This window comes from Oryctolagus cuniculus, chromosome 1, assembly GCF_964237555.1.
Source record: "Oryctolagus cuniculus chromosome 1, mOryCun1.1, whole genome shotgun sequence".
In the NCBI taxonomy this organism is placed as follows: Eukaryota; Metazoa; Chordata; class Mammalia; order Lagomorpha; family Leporidae; genus Oryctolagus; species Oryctolagus cuniculus.
The window spans coordinates 226,450,900-226,478,061 of NC_091432.1; the positions used below are offsets into that span (position 1 = coordinate 226,450,900).

Consider the following 27,162-nt stretch of genomic DNA (forward strand, 5'->3'; position numbering starts at 1 on the left):
AAAAAGCTTGAAAAAATTTTAGATATTTTTAAGAAGGTAGGAGTTCACCACAACACTTATTATAAAGCTACAGTGTTTACAACAAATACTATATTTTTACAAAGATAAACCAATTAATCAACAGAGGACAATAAAGAGCCTAGAAACAGGCTTATAATGAGGATTTTTTAATTGACAGGGTGGTATTACAAGTCAGTGAAACAAAGGATGTGCTCTTCAATGAATGGTGCTGAGGCTGTGGGCCACCCACAGCAGAAAAGTATCATCACATACCTACCTCACATGATAACATAAAAAGTGCCAGAGGGATTAGCAGCCTTAGGTTGAGAAGCAAAATTTCAGCACCAATAGAAGAAAATGGCATAGTTTATATTTATGATTTTATAGTAGCAATACACTTCTTAACTATCTCCCCTGAGAATAACAAATGAAAATTCTAAGTTTAATTATATTAAGGTTAAGTTTCTATAACAACCACCACGACAAAACTATAAAGAGGCAAGCTGCGAATGGGATAATTTGTAATAGCACAAAGCAATAAAATATTCATATTCAGAATACATAAAAATCCTATTAATTGAGAGGGAAAAGATGAAAATCTCAATAAAATATGGCAAGCAATATGAACTAGAAAGTTGCAGAAAATGAAGTCCAAATGGCCAATTAGCAAATTTTAAAAGGATTTAATTTTATTTATTTATTTTTTTGACAGGCAGAGTGGACAGTGGAAGAGAGAGACAGAGAGAAAGGTCTTCCCTTTCCACTGGTTCACCCCCCAATGGCCTCTGCGGCCGGCGTGCTACAGCTGGCGCACCACGCCGATCCAAAGCCAGGAGCCAGGCGCTTCTCCTGGTCTCCCATGCGGGTGCAGGGCCCAAGGACTTGGGCCATCCTCCACTGCACTCCCGGGCCACAGCAGAGAGCTGGCCTGGAAGAGGGCAACCGGGACAGAATCTAGTCCCGACCGGGACTAGAACCTGGGGTGCCAGCGCTGCAAGGTGGAGGATTAGCCTAGTGAGCCATGGCACCAGCCAAAAAGGATTTAATTTTAAGTGATAAAAGAAATGCAAATTAAAATAACAATGAAATATTATTGAATATGTGGTAAAAAGTTAAATATTTCTATTAATCTTGATGTAGTGATTTTTCTCCATACCTGCCTGGGAAAATGCTCACTCTTCCTCACAAAGAAACAGCTTTGTTGCTAATAGTGAAGAATTGAAGCAATTAATTGACGAGGAGTCAAGAATTAGACAAATAAATGTTAATTTTTCATACGATTCTATCCTTCAGTAAAACGGAATGGGCTCCACACTATGTTTACATGCATAGAAATTTAAAATCAATTCTGAGTTAAAGTAGATACAAAATTATGCTTACAGTGTGATGTATCCATGAAAACACTGAAGAACACAGTATTATGACTTATGGGTACAGAAAAGTATGTGTGTTAGAAGTTAAAGGTTATTGAAAAACCCTTCGTGATGGTGAGAATCTGAGAGAGGGAGGAAGGAAAACAGGACGGGTGGGCTGGAGCTTGGGCTGTGGTGGTAACTTTCTATGTTGTGTGTCTGAAAAGCCAGAAATAAGTGTAGCAACGAGACAAGGTGATGGTATTTCACAAAGCTCTTGGAAGAATGGAAATAAGAAATAATATGCATTTTCTGGGGCCAGTGCTGTGGTGTAGCGGGTTAAAGCCCTGGCCTGAAGCACCGGCATCCTATATGGGCTCTGGTTCAAGTCCTGGCTGCCCCTCTTCTGATCCAGCTCTCTGCTATGGCCTGGGAAAGCAGCAGCAGATGTCCCCTGTCCTTGGGCCCCTGCATTCACATGGGAGACCAGGAAGAAGCTCCTGGCTCCTGGCTTCAGATTGGCACAGCTTCGGCTGTTGCAGCCATCTGGGGAGTGAACCAGTGGATGGAAGACCTCTCTGTCTCTACCTCTCTCTGTAACTCTCTCAAATAAATAAAATAAATCTTTTTTTAAAAAAGAGATAATATGCATTTTCTAAGAATTTTGTGAAATACCCTCATATTTGCTAAATCTCCATGGCAAGTACATGGGGCCATATATTTATTTACTTAGGAAACACTAAACAAACTAAGAAATCGTTTTAAATGAAGAAAGAAGCACTGTAAGGGGATATTCTATTTGTTGAAAAGGGTGAGGTATAGAGTATGAGGTATGTTCACTAGGAAGAAGGATGTCAAACTGAGGAGAAGTGGGTACATCCATCAGCTTTATTAATTCACTACACATTTGGGGAAAATTTGCATCTTTAGAAGAATGACCTCTTGGAATAATAACTGTTAGGAGACCAGTGTGGTTCTATCTATTCGTCCTTGTCAGTTTAAGGTTTCCTTGTTGCTATTCTTTCTCCTAGCAGAATTCTTTTTACTGATAGTTTTTTTTTTTTTTGCAAATCATTTTGTATTTATATAAAGGAAACAAATTCCATGTATTTCATAAATACAGTTTTAAGAGCCTAGTGATACTTCTCACCTACCCTCCCTCCCTCACTCCCACCCTTTTTCCTCCTTTTTTAAAAAATATTTCTTTTATTTTTACAATGGCATACTTTAAATTTTTTTTTTAATAAATACACACTTAACCCTCCACTAAATAAAGAATTCAATGAGTGGTAAGTAGAAAACCACAATGTCAGTTTAATGAAACTACTTTGGCCAATTGATTTAGCCAATGGGCAAATTATTAATCCCCAAAGTCAGTGATATTGACCAAATCTCTGCCTTCAGGCCAGCTGAACAAGCACAGAATCCATGCCTTGATAAATCTCTCCTATCTAAAGAAGAGACAAGAACTGCTTCTGCCTCATTTGCACCCAGTCACACTATCAAGTGAGAGGCAGATACGCAGGAACAAGAGGATGGTGTCCCAGGTCCTCGCCATTTCTTTGTCAACTGGATTCAAAGGCAACTGTGTAGCCACAGGCTTGGTTTCCTCACATCCCCAGCTGAAGAGAGTGATTATGAGGCAATTTAATCCATGAAAAATCATGTCAAATGATAACGTGCAGTGACTACGTAAAGTAGCCAACTGGCTCCATATGATATCTGGAAGCAGAAACAGTATTTATGCATATTTTGCTATTAGATCTTACTGAACAAGTGAAAGACGGTTTGCTGCTCAGTATTGGAAGCTGATGACCTTCTGTACAGATTCTAGAATATTGGACACAGACTGAACCCCAGAATCTTCATGAGTTATGGAAAATGAGTGACAGAACCCTCTATTTCTTGAGATTCTTCATGTTATCTGGCTCAATTTTTTTTTCCCCCAAGGGAGCATAAAAACACCCATTTAGTGTGATTTCCAGAACAACATTGAATGTTCCATATTCCTCCCAAAACACCATACTCAAAAGGATGCTGATACCTGAATTTCTTTTAGCAAGAAAAAAGACTTTAAATTTCCAACTGAAAGCTAGGTTTCAAAGTAAACATTCCTGGGAGAGGGAACTCCATGGCTAACACTCTCGCTGAGATGGAACAGCTGAGAGCAGTCCACCGAGGGGACCAAGTTTGGAAAGCAGAACAAAGGCACTGGCTGCCGCCAACAAAGTGAGGAGCAGAGAGGGTTGGAGTTCACAGGGAGGATGAAAGAAGGGGCTACAGCCGCTGGGCACACACTTACCATCTTCCCAGTTTAGGACTGGGCTGTAGAAAGGATCCCATTGTTAATCAAATCCAATGGAATGCTTCATTTTCACCAGACACCTTATGAGTAGGATTACTGTTCCCACAACATTTCAACATAGAGGTTTGAGCCTCATCTTGGAGAGAACTCTGGCACCTGATAATGAAACTTGCTCAGTGTCCTACTACCACTATATGGGATTTGAAGATTGGAGGTGAATGAGAAGTTAGGATACCAGCTTCTGGATTCATAAAGACAGTTGCCTATAAAGTCACTCACTTCTCAGGGCTCCAAAGGCAGTGGAGACCCTGACCCCAGTTTCTGATGGACCACTTGGTTTCCAGCAACAAGGGAAAGGTTAAGGCCACTATGGTGCACAGCCATTGGAAGAAATATTATGTAGGCAAGAAAATGAACTCAGAATGCAGGATAAAATTTTTGAAAGGACATCTCAGAGAATTAAATGTAGATATTTGGCAAACTGTTTGCAAAGAGGAAAAGTTCTTTAAACCTGTTTGGATGTGTTTACAGTTGGGATGCTGGGTACATATTTAACAAAATTGTGACAAATATTTTCTTAGAAAGGAACTATAAACTACCTCCCCCCAAAATTTCAATTATTGTGTCTACATAATTTGAAAAGTTATACAAAGGGGGCCAGTGCCATGGCTCACTTGGTTAATCCTCTGCCTGCGGCACTGGCATCCCATATGGGCACCGGGTTCTAGTCCTGGTTGCTCCTCTTCCAGTCCAGCTCTCTGCTGTGGCCTGAGAGGGCAGTGGAGGATGGCCCAAGTGCTTGGGCCCTGCACCCGCATGGAAGATCAGGGAGAAGCACCTGGCTCCTGGCTTTGGATCGGCACAGCACACCGGCCGTAGTGGCCATTTGGGGAGTGAACCAACAGAAAGAAGACCTTTCTCTCTCTCTCTCTCTCTCTCTCTCTCTCTCTCTCACTGTCTACAACTCTGTCAAATAAATAAAAAATAAATTTAAAGAAATGTATACAAAGCATACCTGGCACAAATGTACCATGTGGAAGATTTTGTAGCAGACCATTAGTGAATGCATGGGCACATGTGCACACACACACACACACACACACACAAGCATGCATGCCACTGAGCAGAATCTACAAGCACTGCCCTTACCTAGCTTAGTGAGTGATATATTAAAATGCTGTCAGCTCCATGTTAAGAACAAATCACTCGATTTCTCTCCAAGAGACTTGGAGCTGAAGAGGGAAATAAGTCATGAGCTCAGTCCTGATGTGGGAGAGACTCACTCTCTTCATCAGCGCCAAGGTGATGACAAGGGTGCCGCTCCCTCCTTACTAGCCATGTTGGGAAACCCTAGGGATGAATGCCAAAGTTACTAGTGAGAGACAATTAGGGACTAATTATCCCACTTCTCTTCACATCCCCAGTGGAGATGTACATTGGCTGGATGCTAAAGATAGTCAATTCCTTCGAGAACATAAATAAGGATTTTTATTATTTGCATAGTCTCTTATTTATTAAGAATTTTCACATCTATGAGCTGACATAGCCAACACAGTCATTCTTTTTTTAAAAATATTTATTTATTTGAGAAGCAGAGTTTCAGACAGAGGGAGACACAGAGAGGAAGGTCTCCCACCTGCTGGGTCACTCCCTAAATCATCGCAACAGCTGGAGCTGGGCTGATATGAAGCCAAGAGCCAGGAAGTTCTTTCAGGTCTCACATTTGGGTGCAGGGGCCCATGCACTTGGACCATCTCCCACTACCTTCCCAGGCCATTAGCAGGGAGATGGATCAGAAGAGGAGCAGCCAGCATACAAACCAGCACCCATATGGGATGCAGTCCTGCAGGTGGAGGGTTAACCTCATACACCACAGTGCCAGCTCCCACAGTCATTCTTTTTTTTTTTAATTTATTTAATTTATTTGAAAGAGTTACAGAGAGAGGCAGAAACAGAGAGAGAGGTCTTCCACCCGCTGGTTCACTCCCCAGATGGCCACAACGGCTGGAGCTGAGCTGATCTGAAGCCAGGAGCTTCTTCCTGGTCTCCTTTGTGGATGCAAGGGTCCAAGCTCTTGGGCCATCCTCCACTGCTTTCCCAGGCCATAGCAGGGAGCTGGATTGGAAGATGAGCAGCTGAGACTAGAACTGGCGCCCATATGGGATGCCGGTGCTTCAGGCCATGGCTTCAACCCACGGTGCCACAGCACTGGTCCCCACAGCCATTCTTGAGTTGGGTAGGATTATCCCATTTTACTGAGTTTTTGAGAGTGTTTCAAAAGAATGGCTAAATGAGGATTCAAAGCCAAACATATTAACACTAAACCTAAAGCCTAGCTCCACTGAACCATCATGTCTCCCTTATTGTGTGCCCTGAGAAGACTGCGCTTCTTACTATACTCAATTTGAAACCTGGAGGAATGTTACTACTCATCCCTGGATGACAAAAACACAGATCAAAAAATACAGAAAGTTTTCTTCCTACAGAACCATCTAGTATAGGCAGAGTTCTGTTTCAGTTTTGACATGAAATAATGGATGCACTCAGGACTCAATAAATATTTTAGCTGTGAGAGTGAATGTCAGAGCTTCTCTTGTTTCTTGGCCAAACTTTTGGTTGGGGGACGTCCTGCACCCAAGACAGGACGATGGTGGCTGAAAAGATGAGAGCGCCATAGGAGCCAATCAACTTGGGCCTCCAACAAATTATGAAACTGGAGAATGCATGCTGAAACACAAGCAGTCTCCAAAGACAAGGCAACGTGAAATCCTTGTTAATGACTGCCCCAGCTTTGAGGAAATCCACAACAGAGTACTATGCTGTGTCGGCGCAAACTGATATCCATCAAGAACAGTGAGTTGGGCACAACCTGTGGAAAATACTACAGGACATTCATACTGGCTGTCACTGACTCTGGTATCATTAGAAATGTGCCAGGGTGGATGATGAAAAGTAAACCCTAATGGATTTATAAGGAGAGAGGTAAAAAAGACAAACATGCTTCTGCCAGGGTGTGATGTAGTCAGGACAGGGCCTTGCAAAATCTTGTACCGTGCTGTGGGATTATACTTTCAGAACTTGTAAGTCAAGCATACATATCTTTTGTTTATAAAGCATCCTGCTTCAGGTATTGTTTTATAGTAATGAAAAATCTGATGAATGGGCCATAAAAAGATTTCATCAGAAGGTTGACAGTATTATATTTAAAACTATCAGTATAGGCAAGGAATAGATAATGGCCTTATATTTGCAGTGTTCAGAGAACACGGCAAGAAGACCAGTGAGGAAATGGTCCAGTCATTTAGGTAAGAGGTGATTACAGTGTGACAACACAATGGAGTTAGAGAGGACTGTGTTTAAGTCTCCGTCAGAGTCGGAATGTAAATAATGTGTTAATTTTGATGTGAGCTCATTCTGATTAAGACGATAGGAAGTGAAGATAAGGAAAGTCAAAAAATTCTCTAAATCTATGACTTGGATAGCTGATTGTATGGTTGTACTATTCACTTAGGTGGGGGGGGCTATAGAAGGATAAATAGATTTCGGAAGTTTTAATATATTGAGAGTTAGGTCCCCGAGGGTCATCCATGAGAAGAAATTCAGTAGGCATATGGATACATTGTGGGTAGAGATAGAAATTCTTGGACCATCAACATAGGACAGAGTTATTTTGCCTAAAAAGAGAGGAATAGGAAAAGTTGAGAAAAGAGAAGAAGATGGGCGTAGAGAGAGGGAAAAGGAAGGGAAGAGAACCATTGATGAAGAGGGCAGGCCGCGCATTGCCAGTTAAGGAAATGGCAGAAAAAGTGTTGTGTCCCAAAAAGGACATCAAAGAACCAGAGAGGAAGAAAGAAAATATCAAATGTGAGGTTATGAGATCTCAGGGAAGAGAGGTTAAGTGCTGAAACCACCCCTTGCTAGTACTCCCAATCGTTCTCCATCTTCATCAGAGGAAAGAATAGCAGGGAAGGAGAACCAGAGACACATGGCCAAGTTCATCCTGGGGCTCCCCAGCCAGCCAGAGGGGCTGGGCATTTTTTTTTTTTTTTGGACAGGCAGAGTGGACAATGAGAGAGAGAGAGAGAGACAGAGAGAAAGGTCTTCCTTTGCCATTGGTTCACCCCCTCAACGGCTGCCGCCGCTGGTGCGCTGCCTCCGGCGCACTGCACTGATCCGAAGGCAGGAGCCAGGTGCTTCTCCTGGTCTCCCATGGGGTGTAGGGCCCAAGCACTTGGGCCATCCTCCACTGCACTCCCTGGCCACAGCAGAGAGCTGGCCTGGAAGAGGAACAACCGGGACAGAATCCGGCGCCCCGACCGGGACTAGAACCCGGAGTGCTGGCGCCGCAGGTGGAAGATTAGCCTATTGAGCCATGGCACTGGCCGGGCATGATTTTGTCCTGTTTCTGGGAGCGTACCTGACCATGATGCCAGGGAACCTGCCAATCATCTTGCTCATCAGAGTGGATTCTTGCCTCCACACATTCAGTTCTTCTTCCTCAGCCACTTGACTTTCAGTGCTGTCTCTCTCGTCTGTCACTGTCCCAGAGATGTTTATGGTCATGTACATAATCAGAAGTCCATTCCCTCTGCAGGGTGCATTTCCCAGACACACGTTTTGGGAGTGAGTTGGGGGAGAGATGGAGGGAGAGAGGGAGGGAGGGAAGAAAGGAGAGGGAGGGAAAGAGAAGGGAGGGCAGAGAGAGAGAGAGAGAGAAGGGAGAGGAGAGGGAGAGGGAGAGAGAGAAATATCAGTCCTGTCTAATGGTTCACTCCCCAAATACTGCAGATGGCTGGAAATGGGATAGTCAAAGTCAGGAGCCTGAAACTCAACCCAAGGCTCCCATGTGGGTGGCAGGAACCGTTATTGGCACCCCTGAGCCATCAGTGTTGCCTCCCAGGGTCTGCGTTAGCAGGAAGCTGGAATCAGAAGAACCAGGTATCAAACCCAGGAACTCTGATGTGGGATGTAAGGATCCAAGGTGGCATCTAAGTTGCTAGGCTAAGCACCTGTATCACCCAAGTACATTTTTTCATATTTTTGTAACTGACCTGGACAGCTCCCTTTTTGCCCCAAAGGCACGTTATTGATATGTTGCCTTACCTCAGCTTCTCCACTACACTGCCATCATGACAGAATATATATGTATCGTGTCAGCGGCAGCATCCTGTGCCAGCTGTGCTAGCTCCTCTCTGTCACACCCTTCTCCAGACCTGGCTGTCATGCTGTGTTGCTACTGCCATCCTTCTCTCCTGTGACCTCGCCGTCCTGCTCGGGCTGTCCTGTTCAGACTTCTTCCTCAGGGAGTTGGTCACGTTCACGGCAGGGGTGTAAGTCACTGCTTTGCCATTCACATGTATCCTGGTACCTTGTGGCTACACTAGGACCATCACCCAGAGGGTCCCTCCAACCAAGGGGACCTGCAAAGCATTTTCCACATGTGGTTCTCTCTCTCTGGTGCCTCTGTGTTAGGGGGCAAGATTCAGACAGTGCCTGTTCCCAACATTAAGTCGTTCCATTGATGAGGACATCATTGTGGCTACCAAGTACACAACAGTCGCATACATGTTGAACCTCTTTATCTACAGCCTTAGTAATACAGACATGAAAGAAATGTTTAAGAAACTCTCCAGCAGAGCAACATTTCTCTCACATAGCACTGGCTTTTTAAAAACTCAGAACCTCATTTTGATGGATTGCTTGTATTTGAGTTTCCATTTAAATATGTCTCGAAACTCTTTATGTCCCCAAGCACGAAGACAAATGATGGCATTTTACCTAGTAATATGAAGATTTATTGGCCAAATTTCATTGTTATTAATAAGGCTTTCTCGGCCGGCGCCGCGGCTCACTAGGCTAATCCTCCGCCTAGCGGCGCCGGCACACCGGGTTCTAGTCCCGGTCGGGGCGCCGGATTCTGTCCCGGTTGCCCCTCTTCCAGGCCAGCCCTCTGCTGTGGCCAGGGAGTGCAGTGGAGGATGGCCCAGGTGCTTGGGCCCTGCACCCCATGGGAGACCAGGAAAAGCACCTGGCTCCTGGCTCCTGCCATCGGATCAGCGCGGTGCGCCGGCCGCAGCGCGCCAGCCGCGGCGGCCATTGGAGGGTGAACCAACGGCAAAGGAAGACCTTTCTCTCTGTCTCTCTCTCTCTCACTGTCCACTCTGCCTGTCAAAAAAAAAAAAAAAAAATAAGGCTTTCTCATATAAATTGCCTTTGATCAGTAAAAGGTAATTAATTTTTATTACTTATTTCTGCCAAATTGAGGGAGATAGATAATATAATAATATATGGTTGGTTAATCTTTATTTGAGAAAAATTTTGGAGACTCATATATTTTTGACCTGCAATGCCAAGCTTTGATATAATCCAGAATCTTTTTAAAAAATATTTAGTTGAAAGTCAGAGTTAGAGAGAGAGAGAGAGAGAGAGAGAGAATAATCCATCTGCTGGTTCACTCCAGATGGCTGCAACAGTCGCGCTGGGCCAGGCTGAAGCCAGGAGCCAGGAGCTCCTTCCAGGTCTCCCACGTGGGTACAGGGGCCGAAATGCCATCTTCTAATCCTTTTTTCAGGCTATTAGTAGGGAGCTGGATCAAAAGTGAAGCAGCTGAGACTCGAATTTGCGCCCCTATGGCATGCTTGCGTCACAGGCAGCAGCATTACCTGCCATGCCATCAGGCCAGCCTATAACCTAGAATCTTAAGAGTTCAAGTATAATCATGAGTTGCATAGTGACAGTTCTGTCAGTGGCAGACTACTGGTTCTATAACATCCTAACAGAGCTGAGAAATTCCTATTGCCTAGTGACATTGTAGCTGTCACACTGTAGTGCAATGCATTAGTGGTATGTTTCTGGTGATGCTGGTGTAACCAAACCTGACGTGTTGCCAGTCATATAAAAATGCAGTGATACAATTATCATGCTGCATAATACTTGGTATGAATAAACAACTCTGTTACTGGTTTGTATATTTGCTACACTCTAGTTTTATTTGTTGTTTTAGACTGTACTCCTACTTATAAGGATATGGCCTACTGTTAAGTCAGTTTACTATGTTATGCCAGCAATGGCCTCATATGTTTCACATTTACTGCATCTCTTGATTGCATTAGAGGCCTCACTGAGTGACCTACACCACTGAGGTTTAAGTGCAATATATTATATCCACACAAAGACAAGATTGCCTGAACACACATTTCACAGAACATGATCTCCATCACAAAGTAACACATGACTGGATATTATTTTTCTATCCTCTCCTCGGCTGACGGAGTGGGTTCTATTTGCATTTTATGGGTCTACTGACATCAAAGACTACATATTGCTACATATATGTGGAGATATCTTCCTCTCTGCCCATGGTGTAAAATGTTAAACAACTCACAAGATTGAGGACTTTGTAGGAAATCAAGAAAGGACAAGTTAGAGACGCCCCCTTTGGCAACACTGGGTGGTTGATACAGCTTAACGGTACCTAACCCTATTCAATCATTAATGAGGCAGGCTTTATGCTAAATCAGAAGGCAGGCTCTGCAAACATCATTTATCTTCAGATGCCCCTCTGAACTGAGCACCCTTCTTGGATCTCCTGCTTTTCTAATGAAGACTGTAAAGCAAAGCTTCTCAAACTTCAGGTGCATTGGGTTCCTAGGAGGCTTATGAAAACACTGAATCCTGGGGTCCACCCTGCAAATTCTGATTCAGTACTTCTTGGGTAGGCTGCAAGAATTTAAAAACTTTTTATTTATTTTCATTTTATTTGAAAGGGTGAGAGACAATGAGGGAGAGAGGGGTAGGGGAGAGAGAGAGAAAGAGAGAGAGAGAGAGAGTGGTTGGTTGATTTTCCATCCACAGGTTCACTTCCCAAATGCTCACAACAACCAGCCAAGAGAAAGCTGTCTCTCCATGTGTCGAGCCATCACCTGCTACCTCCCAGGATGTGCATCTGCAGGAAGCTGGGATCAGAACCTGAGCTGGGACTTGAATCCAGGCACTCCAATCAGATATAGGCATTCCAAGTGTTATATCCTAACTATGTCCCAATGCCTGTCCCAGAATGTGCATTTCTTTATTAAATTTTATTTAAAGTATGCAAATTTCAGGTATTTCATATATACAGATCTAGGAACATAGTGATACTTCCCTACCTTCCCTCCTGTCCATGCTCCAACCCTTCTTCCTCCTTCCTCTCCTATCTCCTCTCTCAATTTTTACAAAGATCTATTTTCAGTTTACTTTATAGTCATAAGATTAACCTTACACTGAGTAAGGAGTTCAACAAATAGTATGAAGAAAAAACACACTGCTCACACGGTGACACGTGTTGCTAACGTGGTACAAGAGTGAACCATACTTTGAAAAGAATGGGTTTAAGAACTAATCTTGGGGGCTGGCGCCATGGCTCACTTGGTTAATCCTCCGCCTGTGGTGCTGGCATCCCATATGGGTGCCAGATTCTGTCCCGGTTGCCCCTCTTCCAGTCCAGCTCTCTGCTGTGGCCCGGGAAGGCAGTGGAGGATGGCCCAAGTGCTTGGGCCCTGCACCCGCATGGGAAACCAGGGAGAAGCACCTGGCTCCTGGCTTCGGATCAGCACAGTGCTGGCCGTAGCAGCCATTTGGGGAGTGAACCAGCGGAAGGAAGACCTTTCTCTCTGTCTCTCTCTCTCTCTGTCTATAACTCTGTCAAAAAAAAAAAAAACTAATCTTGGAAGTTATGGGATTCACACTTAGAGCACTTTAGATGAACTCTGGTAGTAGGCAGAATGAAGCAAAAGATGGCCAAATCTTTTAATAATAAAGAAATTAGTGACTCATGTAGTTATAGCCCATTCCCTTCTTCTGCTGTAAGAGATAATATCCCCATAATTCATGGGCACTAATATTCTCTCCTAAACTATCAGCCTTTTCTTCTCTCTTATTTGTGATATGTACATGTCAGATGCTACATGTCATGCTTTTTTTTTTTTTTTGACAGGCAAAGTTAGTGAGAGAGAGAGAGAGAAAGGTCTTCCTTCTGTTGGTTCACCCCCCAAATGGCCACCACGGCCAGGACGCTGCACTGATCCGAAGCCAGGAGCCAGGTGCTTCTCCTGGTCTACCATGTGGGTGCAGGGGCCAAGCACTTGGGCCATCCTCCACTGCACTCTCAGGCCACAGCAGAGAGCTGGCCTGGAAGAGGAGCAGCTGGGACAGAATCCGGCACCCCAACTGGGACTAGAACCCGGAGTGCCGGCGCTACAGGTAGAGGATTAGCCTAGTGAGCCGTGGTGCCAGCCACAGGTCATGCTTTATATCATCAAATCAAACTACATGTTCAATGAAAATAAAGACAAAGCTTTCAAAAATGCCATCTCATGTCTATCCGTGGTTTCTCTTTCCCAGAAAGCTTTCTGGGATTTCAGTATGACCTGTAACTTTCTAATGTCACTGAGAATGCTCTGATTCTCCTTGAAGGGTTAGGATGTATTCACATGTTCTGTGACAACTCTACACCAAATTTTTATATTTTTAATGAGCAATTATTTCATACATCACACACAATAAAATGCACATTGCTTTACAGTACTAGATAATTTCAGAAAAGCAGTGCCTCCAGATAGCTACACTTGACTTCTTGGCAGGATCCTGACAGCTTTATGCCATATAATGTCATTTGTTTCTTTCTCTCTATTTTTTTTTAAAGTTTTGGGGGCCGGCAGTGTGGTATAGCTGGTTAAGCCGCCACCTGCAATGCCAGCGTGCCATATGGGTGCTGGTTTGAGTCCGGCTGCTCCACTTCTAATCCAGCTCCCTGTTAATATGCCTGGGAAAGCAGTGGAAAATAGCCCAAATGTTTGGGCCCCTGGACCCATGTGGGAGACCCAGATGAATCTTCTGGCTCCTGGCTTCCATCTGGCCTTGCCTGGTCATTGCAGCCATTTGGGGAGTGAATCAACAGATGGAAGATACCTTTCTCTTTCTCTCTCCTTTTCCTTCTCTGTAACTCTGCCCTTCAAATAAGTAAGCTAAATCTTAAAAAATTTTATTAATATAAAGAAAAAAGATTTCCTGTATTTCACAGGTATAACCATACTTCCCTCCCTGAATCCCCCTCCCTCCTTCTCCTTTTTTCTTTAATCTTTGCTAAGAATGTCATTCATTTATAAAAGGTCTCCTTTAACCTGTCCCATGTTTCTTGACACAGCCATCACAGAGCGTTTGTATTGAATCCAACCCATATTATTGCTGTTACATGCATCAGATTTTTACTCCAGTCTTTATAGCCCCATTTTTTATATCTGCCCTCTGCAAAATACGATGTTGACCAGTTTTATAATAACACAAGACTAATAAATGTATAGACAGAGACTGACTTGACATTGAAAGCTAGGTTGACATTATGTTCCATCATCCTATACACATAACATCTATAAAGACTTAAATTTAGCAATAATTATATCACTTGTGGTAACTTTGAAATAAATAAATTACTGAACTATTTGCAGAATTGACGTCTTGGACGTAAAGGTTTAAACAAGAGTCTGAGTTGTGAGGATAGAAATCAAAACATTCTGAAGGGCTTTGCTCGGTGATGACTGTGTGGAATGTTGCAATGGCAACTTTCCTATGTTGCTATCTAATTTCATTCCATAATCTTTGACGTAGGCTAGGACCTGATCCTCTTGCCATCCTTTTCAGAGTTCAACCTGAACTTGTACTATTAACGTATTGTTACAACTGAGTTCCTCTCTTTACAAATAAGCAAGCCACAGGCACTGAGGAACCAAGAGAAGGGAGCCATTAAAATAAATGCTTTTAGAGATATTAAAGTAACTTTAATCAAACAATTGACAAAATAGATGCTGTAAAGTCTCCATATGTCGCTCCCCGTCTTTGTGGAGGAACGACACAGGACCCTGCGCTGTTCTTTCGTCTGCTCGGCCCTCCCTGGGTTTGCTATCGTCCCTTCCACCTCCGTGGAAGGGCGGTTCCCCCTGCCACTTTCCCCACTTCCACGGGGGAGCAGCACACTGCCGGCCGGCTCTCTCGGGGGCTGCACAGGTGTTCCCTCAGATAGATGTTCCTGGTGCATGTTGTCTCTCTCCTCCTTTATAGTCCTCTTCCACTAATCCCAACTGTGCTACCCACACGCCGAGTACGCTGCTCTCCTCCAATCAGGAGCAGGTCCTACAGTTTATTGGTTGAACTGGAGGCAGCTGTGTAGAAGCTGTTTCCTCCTCTCCCAGCGCCATATTGTGGGAGAGCAGATGCATAGAATAAGTCTTAATTCCAGTAACAGTCTAATCCGAGTTGCTCCCCACAGATCCCCCTTTCTTTTTATTTTTGGCGTTGATACGCGCCTGTCTTCGGTGCCCCGTGGCACACACTCTGCTCTGCTTGCTAGAGTTGCCCACAGGTGCTTACAAGCCCTACCAATCAGGCAAACCGAATCCGGGTCCTCTCTTCGTCATGTTGCAACGAGGTTTTTAGGCGCTGATGCGTGCCTGTGTTCGGTGCCCTGCAGCGCATGCTCTGCTCTGCTAGAACTGCCTGCAGGTGCTTATCGTCTTACTAATCAGGCAGACCGAATCCAAGCTCTCTCATTGCTGTGTTGTGGGGAGGCCTTTCTCTATTTCTCTATCTCCGGGCATTCCTATTTCTCCTATTTTACTTCTATCTGCCAGCATTCCTATTTCTCTCATTTTACTTCTAAACTTGTTTCTCTTATCTCCGCGGCTTCCCGGTGCCCGCCCCGAGGCTGCTTCTTGGCGCCTCGCCGCCCCGCGGCGGCTTCCCGGCTTTGCGCCGCTTCAGCCTGCGCTTCTCTCATCTGCGCGGCTTCCCGGTGCCCGCCCTGCGGCGGGCTCCCGGCTCTGCGCAGCTCGGCTTCGCGCGCTCTGCGGTCTCCACGCCCTTCACGCCCGCACCACGGCCTTCGCGCTAGCCCCGCGTTCCCTATCTATTAGCGCCCCGTGCTCTCTCTGCACGCGGCGGCTTCCGCGAATCACACAGCATAGCTCACGTTTCCGCCACCGGCATTCAGTCCAAGTTCCCTGGACTAACCAGGCGAATTCCAACCTGGCGGCCCACATCTCTGCCTCTGGTTCCAGATTTTCGCCTTTTGCTCCCCGGGCTGACTTGAAGAATTCCAAGCTGGCTTACGTCTCCGCCTCGGCCTGCCCCCACGGCTTCAATTTCCCTAACATTTTTCTCTACCCGGTATGTTTCCCTAACTTTTCTTCCAACAACAATATTCCCCTCTCATTTCTTCCGGTTTCTCCCCACAGTCCGCATCCGAGTCCAAGCCTCCTCCAGGTTTCACTTTCGCTTTCAATCTCCTAGCTTCCCCGCCATAGTCCGCATCCGAGTCTATGAAAGCTTTCACTTTCGCTTTCAATCCTAACTTCTTTCCCACAGTCCATATCCGAGTCTATGCCTAGGCTTTCAATAGCTTCTTCCGGCACCTTTTCCGTCCGGCTTTTCCCTAGGCTCTTTGCTAGTCTCTCTCTCCGGTATTTTCCCACTTCTTCCTGTTTCTTCCCTCCTAGGTTTCCTATCCGAGTCACGGCACCATTATGTCGCTCCCCGTCTTCGTGGAGGAACAACACAGGACCCTGCGCTGTTCTTTCGTCTGCTCGGCCCTCCCCGGGTTTTCTACCATCCCTTCCACCTCCGTGGAAGGGCAGTTCCCCCTGCCACTTTCCCCACTTCCGCGGGGGAGCAGCACACTGCCGGCCGGCTCTCTCGGGGGCTGCACAGGTGTTCCCTCAGATAGATGTTCCTGGTGCATGTTGTCTCTCTCCTCCTTTATAGTCCTCTTCCACTAATCCCAACTGTGCTACCCACACGCCGAGTACGCTGCTCTCCTCCAATCAGGAGCAGGTCCTACAGTTTATTGGTTGAACTGGAGGCAGCTGTGTAGAAGCTGTTTCCTCCTCTCCCAGCGCCATATTGTGGGAGAGCAGATGCATAGAATAAGTCTTAATTCCAGTAACAGTCTAATCCGAGTTGCTCCCCACATCCATAGTCTTTAATAAAGTTTTATAGTAAGTCTTTGTGTTAATTCATTAGATTAACTAAAACTTAAAAATTTAGTAGGTATGTAAATATTGACGTGCACAGAAGTAGAAATATTAAATATGATTGCAATAACTTATCATAGAAAAAGAAAAGCTATAAAATAAATCCCACCTATGCAAATATACATGTTTATGAACAAGAACCTCTTAGAAGGCTAGAAAATGAATAATGGAAGGGTGAGATACTTTGACTTCTCTATTGCTTTTGTGTCTGTAGTTTTTGGAATATTATCATGAAGAGGAATTAATTTTGTAAGCAGCAAACAAATAAGAACTTCCACTTGACAGGAAAATCCCTCTCCATCTTTGAGACTATGACCTAACGTGGGGAAATTGGAGTCTTGCTGAGATGGCCTGCCCCATCTCCTCTGGGCCCTCATTCACGGGGCATGCCCCCCAACACTCCCCTTAAGAATGATGTTTCTCATAGTCTGCCCTTAGAACTGCTTGTACCAGCACCACTTGGTTCAAATGTCATAATTGAGCATGCTATGGTAGTGCACTTGGGAACAGCATCTTTAACAAGCTCCCCTGATGACTCTGATGAACATCAAAATTTGGGGACCACTGCCCTAGGGCATGGTCCTGGAGGGAGACGAGGAAAGCACAGCAATTATCCACGTTTTATACATGTTTCTAACCAAGGACGTGGTCTCTTGTCCCACTGCGTTTCTCCCTGGAGTCTTCACATCTCCATTTCGAAAGCTGATAAGTTGAGAAGAATAAGCTCCAGGTTCATGACTTTTCTCTCTGATGTCAGCGAGAGGTTTAGCACCACAGGAGTTGTGTGCTGCATCTGGTCTCTGAGTCTTCTAGAGACAAGCTGAGAGGCCAGTCCATTCTCCTGGGAGCTGGACAATGCAAGTACAAAGCAGGACTAAATGTGCTTCGTTAGTAGTAGGTGTGTGTGTGTTCAGGTGCTTATCACTTCTCTGTCCCTTGCTGAAGTCTTCTCTTGTTCTGGCCACTGACTGACTGCTGGTCAGTGACTCATGTTGTTAAGCCCCAGCCCGAGGGAGGTGAGGAATAGAGCCGTCTCATCATTCACGGTCCAGGTATCAGAATGTGTGTGTCTGCTGCAAGCAATGGTGGCCAGCCCTCCCTTGCTTCCTACTGATGTTTCTGATCATTCCTCCCCCTTTAGACATCACTGCTACTTTCACCTGCAAATGTTTAGAGGACGCTCTGGTACCTGAACCTGGCTCAGTATCTGCCCAGAGAGTGAGCACCAGTCCCATGATATGAAGAGTGGGAAGACAAGGGTAAACTTGTGCCAATTCTCTGACATTGTTCTTTGCATATGCTATCTTATTAATACTCACAATATTCTCTTGACTTAAGCTCTTAGTGTTGTTTTATTTATTTTTTAAACTTTTTTTTTTCCTGAGGACATGTTTCACATTTTATTTACATTTTAGGACTAACTTTAATTTGAACGCACATATCCATACACTTCTTCCTTTTTTTTTTTTTTAACTTCGCTTGAACTTAAATGCATGGTTTGTTAAACTAAGATTGTAAAAAAATATTTACCATGTCTGATACACGTAACACACAGGAACAGCTTTTAACAGAAATTCATTGACCCCCCTCTTTTTTGTTAATTAAAATACAGGTATCAAAACAATCCTGAGCCTGGTGCCGCAGCTCACTAGGCTAATCCTCCGCCTGCGGTGCCGGCACCCCGGGTTCTAGTCCCAGTTGCTCCTCTTCCAGTCCAGCTCTCTGCTGTGGCCCAGGAAGGCAGTGGAGGATGGCCCAGGTCCTTGGGCCCTTCACCCGCATGGGAGACCAGGAGGAGGCACCTGGCTCCTGGCTTTGGATGGGTGCAGCACGCCAGCCATAGCGGCCATTCAGGGGGTGAACCAACAGAAAGGAAGACCTTTCTCTCTGTCTCTCTCACTGTCTAACTCTGCCTGTCAAAAAAAAAATCCTGAGCATATTTTTATACTATCAGTAGTTAGCACCCTTACCAGCTTCAAAATTTAACACAATTTGTGACACTACTCATTGCACCTGCTACTTTAAACAATTTCAGCTGCAGCTCTTTCACCAAGTAAGATGGATAAAGCATGCTGTTTCTCTTTGTCCTACTTGGGATTTTTACTTTTCAGAAACACACGTTTCCACTGCCATCTGACACTTCTCGCCATGTTTGTGTCTTGTAAACCCAAATCCTACTTGGAGCACTCCAGGTTTATGTTTAAACGACAGTGCCTCAACAAGAGAAAAAAAATTGTGCTGCGTTTTTCTCCTCCCATTATTACCTGAAAACATAGTGGGTGTATAGACATGAAATATATTCTTACAAATGTCTGGGTCACGTATCCCAGCTGGAATGCTTTACCGAATATGTACTTTGCATTGCAATGTTTAATCAGGACATAAAGTAGAAGGTTGTTGTTGGTTTAAGGCAACAAGTTTGAGATCTACTAATGTTTACTGTTGTACGTTTGTCCTTCTGGTTGCTGTGGAAGCTTCATACTCTCTTCGGACATCATTAGACATCGTAGCTCTTGAAGTACAACTTTAATGTTATATGAAGTTTGCCATTTTGCTAATACTGGCATGCTCCGTGCATCCACCATTCCACTGGAGTTATTTATCCATTCATATTACTTTTTGTTACAAATCTGACTGGTGGAGGAGCTTCTGGGTATTTAGGTCCACATTCTACTTTCAGGCTATATATTCTCTCATAATTTGTCCTTGGTGGCCCAATAATCATGCCTGTCCACTTGTATGTGTCATAGCTTCATCATCTCAAAGCCCCAGCTAACTGTACCATCACCTACTCCTTTTTGTCCTTCTTCAAGTTCTTCCAACAAGCAAAAATTATGAGGAACTCTAACTCTTGTGGATACTGCCACCTTCTTCCACAGCCCCTGAGCTCCAAGTCGTACCTTCAGTTTAGAAATGGGAAAACTGATCCACTTGTGCAGAACTCACAGTTACGAAGTGACAATGCCAGGATTTGAATCCACCTCTAATTGCAAAGCTTTTCTCCATATACCATGCAGTCTATAGATGCAGACTTATCCATAAGGTCACAGCCTCAAGGAGGCCTGAGAGGCTTGAGTAAGTAGGGGCAGACTGGGAACCCGGGGCAGGAATTCTCACTTCTCTTCGCTATGGATCCATTCTGAACTCTTACGTTGGCTGATTTTTGGTTACTTTGAAATGGAGAATAGCATAACCAATTAGGGTAAGAATAAGCTCAGATTATCATCTTACAAAAATAAAGCATTTAAAAAAGTTATTAACAATAATGATACATATTTATAGGCTACTGTGCAACACCTCAGATACATGTGTACTGATCAAATCAGGCTATTAACTTTACCTCTTCTTTTACACTACTTTATGATTGGAACCTTGGAGTACGTTCTTTATTCAAAAATATATAATACATTATTGTGAATTATAGTCACCCTGCTACGCTATGGAGCACTAGTAACTTATTCCTGCAATATAGCTCCAATCTGGGACATGTTATCCAAACTCCCTCTGTTCCCCATCCCAGCTTCTAGTAATTACTATCATGAGTTAGCACTCAGTGCTCAAACTTTTGTTTTGGTGTCCTTTTTTGGCTTTTTATTTTTTAGCTTCTACATATGAGTGAGAACATGTGTTGTCTGTCTTTCAGTGTCTGGCTTATTTTACTTAACATGATAACCTCCAGTTCTATCCATTTTGCTGCCTAAGTCAGGATTCATTGTTTGTTTTTTTTCCCTAATGGCTGAAGAGTATTCTTTTTGTGTATCTGCCACATTCTCTTTATCCATTATTCTGATGACAGACACCTTGATTGATTCCATATATTGGCAATTGTGGATAGTGCTACCAATAAACATGGTGGAACAGATATCTCTTTGATCCAATTATTTCAAGTCTTTTGGATATATATCCACAAGTATGATTGCTGGACTCATACAGCACTTCTAGTTTTAGTTTTTAAAGGAATCTCCATCATAGTGTCTGTACTAATACACATTTTCATCAACAGTGCATAGGAGTTCCCCTTTCTTCACATCATTGCAAGCATTTGTTACTTTCTTTCTGATAGTCGGCATTCTAGCAGGGATTAGATGATACTTCATTGTGGTGTTGATTTGCATTTCCCTGGTGGCTAGCAATACTGAGCATTCTTTCATATATTTGCTTTCCATTTGTATTTCTTCTTTTGAGAAAGGTCTGTCAGGTCCTCGAAGCAAAGAATTTTAAGCCTACCCTTAGCCTGCATAAAAATCTGTTGAAATTTTCTTTTGTAATTGGAGCCACTATAATGATATCCTAACATCTTACTATTTGTATGCACAGGTAGTGGGTATTTGGCATTGATCTTGGCTTAAAGGGGACTTCTAAATTGGAATACTAAAAGCATCAACTCTTTCCTACTTTCTTCACGGGATTTGGTAACTTGGGCTATACAACATTTTAATGGATAGATAGTGGCTGCTGGCAGGATGAGTTGAGCATTTGGCACAGTAGTGAAGACCGTGCTTGGGATACCTGCATCCCATACATGAGTGCCTGGGTTCCAGTCAAAGCTCCACTTCCTATTCCAGCTTCCTGTTAATGTGGACCATGGAGGCAGCAGGTGATGGCTCAGGTCGCTTGGTCCCTGGCACCCATGCGGGAGACTTGGCCTGAGTGTCCATCTTTTGGTTTTTGACCTGGTTCAGTCATGGTTGTTGTGGGGATCTGAGGAATAGACTGGTAGATAGGAGATTTCTATCTTCCTCTCCTCTTTCAAATAAGTAATTTTTTTTAATTAAAAGAGAAAGTAGCAGTTGGGGCAGGACATAACCAAATTTTATAAGACACTTGATACTGATGACTAGGGGACTTGGATACCTCTGTTGGGGTTGGTTACCATCTACTATAGTTCAAGATGCCAGAATTCAAAATGAAAAAGCTAAAAAGGGGTAAGGACACCAATGGCCCCTATCTTCGTCTCTCTCTTGATAAACACTCTTTCTACCATGGGTTGTGGATTTTTATGATGTTGTGAGAGCTTGCTGAATCAGGAGATTGGTTAATGACTTAATAGAGCCCAATAAACATTGTAACTGCTGATAATATTTTTCCTATTTTATAGCATGATACTATAATCAGTGAACATGCTATTTTTCTAATTTACTTTATACATGGTGAAAACTTGGTTACTAATTTTTGATCCAATTTTCTTTAAGTACATATTACTGAAACTTCCTCTACTTTGTTACTGGGTTTTGATGTCATACTTTGGAAATTCAGTGTGTTACAGCTTGAAAGCTCAGTTAGCTTAGCTTGTTGACTGTTTTTAGAAGTACAGAAACAGAAAAGAAATTGAGAAGGTTTTTAACCTAATAGTCCTCTGCTAAGACATCGGGAAGCTGGTTTCTGATTACACACAGCTGCAAATTATGTCTTGAGCTGGGTTGCCATGCAGACAGCGGAAAACTCCAGTGGGATTTGCTTCTTCACTAAATCAACCTTTCTTTTTGGTTGGCGAGTTCTCTCATTTTATGATAATACAATATACTTAAAATGTTTTTTGGTAGGGATAAAGCAATGCAGATATTGGCATACATACCAATAGAAAGGATCTCATTTTTATCTGCTTGCTATAAGTCAACATTTGTTTATGCTTTTTTTCAAAGACGCTCCATGCACAACAGAGAGAATAGCAGGATGAGGAGTGAGAACCGCAGCAGCGTGTCTGAGTTCCTCCTCCTGGGGCTCCCCATCCGGCCAGAGGAGCAGGGAGTGATCTTTGCCCTGTTCCTGGGCATGTACCTGACCACGGTGCTGGGGAACCTGCTCATCATCCTGCTCATCAGGCTGGACTCCCGCCTCCACACCCCCATGTACTTCTTCCTCAGCCACTTGGCCTTCACTGATATCTCCTTCTCATCGGTCACTGTGCCGAAGATGTTAATGAGCATGCGAACTCAGGACCAATCCATCCCCTATGCAGGATGTATAGCACAGATGTACTTTTTCATCTTTTTCACTGATCTGGACAATTTCCTTCTCACTGCCATGGCATATGACCGGTATGTGGCCATCTGTCACCCTCTCCACTACAGCACCATCATGAGAGAGGGGCTATGTACCTTGCTAGTGGCTGTGTCCTGGATCCTGTCTTGTGCTAGTGCCCTGTCTCACACCCTCCTCCTGGCCCAGCTGTCCTTTTGTGCTGACAACATCATCCCCCATTTTTTCTGTGACCTTGCTGCTCTGCTCAAGCTCTCCTGCTCGGACACCTCCCTCAACAAGCTGGTTATTTTCACAGTAGGGGTGGCAGTCATTACTCTGCCGCTAATATGCATCTTGATTTCTTACAGCTGCATTGGGGCCACCATCCTGAAAGTTCCATCTACCAAAGGGGTCTGCAAAGCCTTGTCTACTTGTGGCTCCCACCTCTCTGTGGTGTCTCTGTATTATGGCACAATTATTGGACTTTATTTCTTCCCCTCATCTAGAGCCTCCAGGGACAAGGGCACAGTTGCCTCTGTGATGTACACAGTAGTCACCCCGTTGCTGAATCCCTTCATTTACAGCTTAAGGAACAGGGACATAAAGGGGGCTCTTGAGAAACTCTTCAATAAGGCAACAGTCTCATCTCAGTGACATTTCCGCTTTTTACAACAGAGATGGGTATCAATCTATCTTCAAATGTTAGACCTCTAAGCTCAGCTCAACCTAGAATAAGGGCTCATAAATACTTGATGATTCTCTCTTTTCCTTACAACTCTTTGGTGTACATTTGTGAATTCTGGGTTGATATTACCCATTACTGCTCTTGCCTGTTAGATATGAAATTACAGAGCTAGTAGAACTTAAGCCTCTGCTCTCATTTCCTGGGAATTTATTAATTTTTATGAATTGTTGAATATTTTGACCAATGGCTTTCTTGGTGTAGAAAAGTTACAGAATTTGGAATTGTCTTTTTCCTTCCTCACCTCTCATACAATGTCTTTCTTGCATTTTTTATTGGTGGTGTTGAAGATGGGAAGTCAGGAAAGGAAACTGGATAGTAGCCACATAGCATGGGGACACTGTCCGCTGTTATGATTTCATCTTGATAAGTTCATGGAAATGTAAAAAATGTAGTGCTATTGAGCATATGTGTGTTTTTATCGAGGGAACATCAGAGATGATTCTACCTGGGCAGAAAAACACTGTATTGTGAAGGGCTGGGCTGCCCTTTTTAGAGATTCCCTTCCAAGCAACAGGATCCCATCAGCTATAGGATTAAACCTGGGGAAGGTTATGTTTACTTTTGTGAAAAATTACTCAGGCAATTGATACATCAGATGGTTTGGCCATGGATAGGAGGCCTGAAGACTGGGAGCCCTGTCAGAAGTTCATCATACATCCCAGTGATGAAGGAGATGTGTCAGGATGAAGACAATGGTGTGGGGAGAGAAGAGAAGACCTTTGAAGGTGGACCATACAGGTTTTAGAAATCGATGGGAAATAGGTGGTAGAATAAAGGCTTATTTTTTATTTCTAACTCTGAACTGATATTGAAGAACAGAATGGATAGGTACCTTGAATAATTTTAATTCATTTTATAATCTTAAGGAAGCAAGGAAACAAGTTGCAAATCACCCAATTTTTCAAAAAATTTTAAAGAAATCAAGTACCCCAAATAGGTATGGGGACCCAGAAAGCTCTCTATCACCCCACTTCTGATACCAGTAAAAACATATCCTGTTCACAATACACTACCAAAATGTAAAGATTTATAAATAATCTGTACTTCGAGGTGGATTATTTTTAACACCAAAATAACATTAACCCTTTTTGAAATATATGAGCTTGGGGATTTCGATGGGGGGTATATTAGAGCATATCAAATGGAGAATAAGTTTGGAATTCTGAATGCATTGTTAACTATTCTGGCTGGATGGAAACTAAGAACGTTATATTTTTGAACTGTAATAGGCAAGTGTCCTTTGTGAAACTTTATATACCTTGAGCAGACCTAACTTCTAACTGCCACAGAATTATACTGGGGAAGCCAAAATGGACACTCAGTCACAACTCTTAGTTTGCTTGAACCTAACAGAAATAACTTAACCTGGCCTCAAACAGAATTCAGACTTGTATTACACTATCAATGGACTGAGAATCCCTGGGGATAAGAATGGAGAAACAAGGAGGCGACCTGCAGAAATCACCATGAGTTATGAAGGGGGGAATGGTTGGGTCTGTCTGTGCAGTAGGTTTAGGACATCAGATGGGATGTGGGTTGTAGGGATAGTGTGCACCTGAGTCTGTATCCTCTTGTTTCAGGCTCTACCAACTGTGTCACAAGGGACCTCAGAACTAGGCCAGTGAGGCTGCTCCTGAAAGAGGGGCTCTCTGTCTCTCTCTCACTGTCTAACTCTATCTGTCAAATAAAAAAAAAAAAAGATACTAAACCAAGTGTTGTTGGGATAAGGAATGATCCAAATGCTTATGTATCAGTATTGCTACCACATGCCAATCGCTCTGCAAAGTTAAAGTTGAACACACGCAAAATGTAAGACCAAAAAATTCTACTTCCAGTCATATCGTCAAACAAAATGTGTATGAACATTATCCAAGGCCATGTACTAGAACGTCACTATTTTTGTAACATGCCAAACTAGCAATCATTCAAATACTGGTCAACAGAATTGAGATGAATTGTGCTGTATCCATCAGAGGAAGATTAGCAGCAATGAAAATGAATGAAACATAGCTTTTACTTCCTGTGGTCCTCTCTGTGCTACGCTACTCACCCCCTCCCCCAACCTCTAGCATCAGGATGTCCAGGGCTTCATTTTAGCTCAGCTGGTTCAGTTGTTGCCTGGGACATGCTGTGCTCAGCAGGGCAGGGGGTCAGGTTAACCAGAAAGAGGAAGTGTTGCATAGATTAAGGAAGCAAACTCAGATTAAAGATTTTAATGTGGGGAAACCAGGGGACACTCTGTCCACTGTCAAGGTGGAAGCAGAAGCAGAGGCCCAGATTTCTGGTTACTCTAAGTATCAAGTATTTATTACCAACAGAGAGAGACGTGATCAATTAATCATACAAAAATGTGCCAGTTTCATGGAAACAGGATTTCATGATGAAGGAGTTTAAACATAGTGAAAAAGGGAACAATGGGGAGTTTGAGTGTTTACAGGAAGGACTTGTTTGCTTCAAAGCTGAGATTAAGAGAAAAATCACGAGCCGGCGCCGTGGCTCAATAGGCTAATCCTCCACCTTGCGGCGCCGGCACACCGGGTTCTAGTCCCGGTTGGGGCGCCGGATTCTGTCCCGGTTGCCCCTCTTCCAGGCCAGCTCTCTGCTATGGCCAGGGAGTGCAGTGGAGGATGGCCCAGGTGCTTGGGCCCTGCACCCCATGGGAGACCAGGAAAAGCACCTGGCTCCTGGCTCCTGCCAGGATCAGCGCGGTGCGCCGGCTGCAGCGGCGGCCATTGGAGGGTGAACCAGCGGCAAAGGAAGACCTTTCTCTCTCTGTCTCTCTCTCTCACTGTCCACTCTGCCTGTCAAAAAAAAAAAAAAAAAAAAAAAAAAAAAAAAAAGAGAAAAATCACAATGTGGAGGGGTCTTGAGGGGGACAATTACTAACTGGGGCCAACACGCCACTTGCCGTTTACCAGAGCCCAGAGCACTCCTTAGCTGCTTCAGCACCATGTCAAATGACCGTTGCCATTGGCATAACTCCACCGATCACCTTTGCAATCTGGCGTGCTTGCCTGCAGCAGAATTCAGGCCATGAGGTGCTCTCTGAAATCTAGGCCTTTTTTTTTTTTTTTTTTTTTTTTTTTTGACATGCAGAGGTAGAGAGACAGAAAGAAAGGTCTTCCTTCTGTTGATTCACCCCCCAAATGGCCACTACGGCCGGCACGCTGCACCGATCCGAAGCCAGGAGCCAGGTGCTTCCTCCTGGTCTCCCACACGGATGCAGGGCCCAAGCACTTGGGCCATCCTCCACTGCCTTCCCGGGCCACAGCAGAGAGCTGGCCTGGAAGAGGGGCAACCGGGACAGAATCCGGCGCCCCAACCAAGACTAGAACCCGGAGTACTGGCACCGCAGGCAGAGGATTATCCTAGTGAACTGCGGCACCAGCCTGAAATCTAGGGCTTTAACAGAATTCGGGCCATGTGGGGGTCCCCAACAGGGACACCCATATCCCATGTCAAAGTGCAGGTTTTAGCCCCAGCTCCTCCACTTCTGATCCAGCTTCCTGCTAATGTATCCTGGGAGGTAGCTGATTATGGCTCAAGTGCTTGGGCTCCTGGGGAACCCTGACAGAATTCATGCAGATTAAAAGTCAGTCAGTCTTTCTGTCTCTTTCTCCCCCTCTCTCTCTGTCACTTTGTATTTCAAACGGATGAAAATAAAATGAGCATTTACAAAAGAACTGGGATGTCTACTATAGTTCTCCCATGTCTGTGTCACCGTTATGTTGAGTATGG

At 44.1% G+C, this 27,162-nt stretch overlaps 2 protein-coding genes and 2 pseudogenes across 6 annotated transcripts in view; 3 read left to right on the forward strand and 1 right to left on the reverse strand.

Moving 5' to 3' along the window:
• Positions 1 to 27,162, forward strand: part of LOC100357943 (olfactory receptor 1Q1) — a 227,287-nt gene that overhangs the window by 113,884 nt on the left and 86,241 nt on the right. The window lies entirely within an intron of this gene.
• On the forward strand, positions 8,748 to 9,848 carry LOC138847692 (olfactory receptor 1J2-like; annotated as a pseudogene).
• LOC103352039 (ubiquitin-conjugating enzyme E2 variant 2 pseudogene) lies at positions 18,694 to 20,569 on the reverse strand (annotated as a pseudogene).
• Positions 19,114 to 26,405, forward strand: LOC100358202 (olfactory receptor 1J4-like). Its single transcript, XM_051841089.2, has one exon. It carries the CDS (start codon positions 22,248 to 22,250, stop codon positions 23,331 to 23,333), a length of 1,086 nt encoding a protein of 361 aa, XP_051697049.1. The 5' UTR covers positions 19,114 to 22,247; the 3' UTR covers positions 23,334 to 26,405.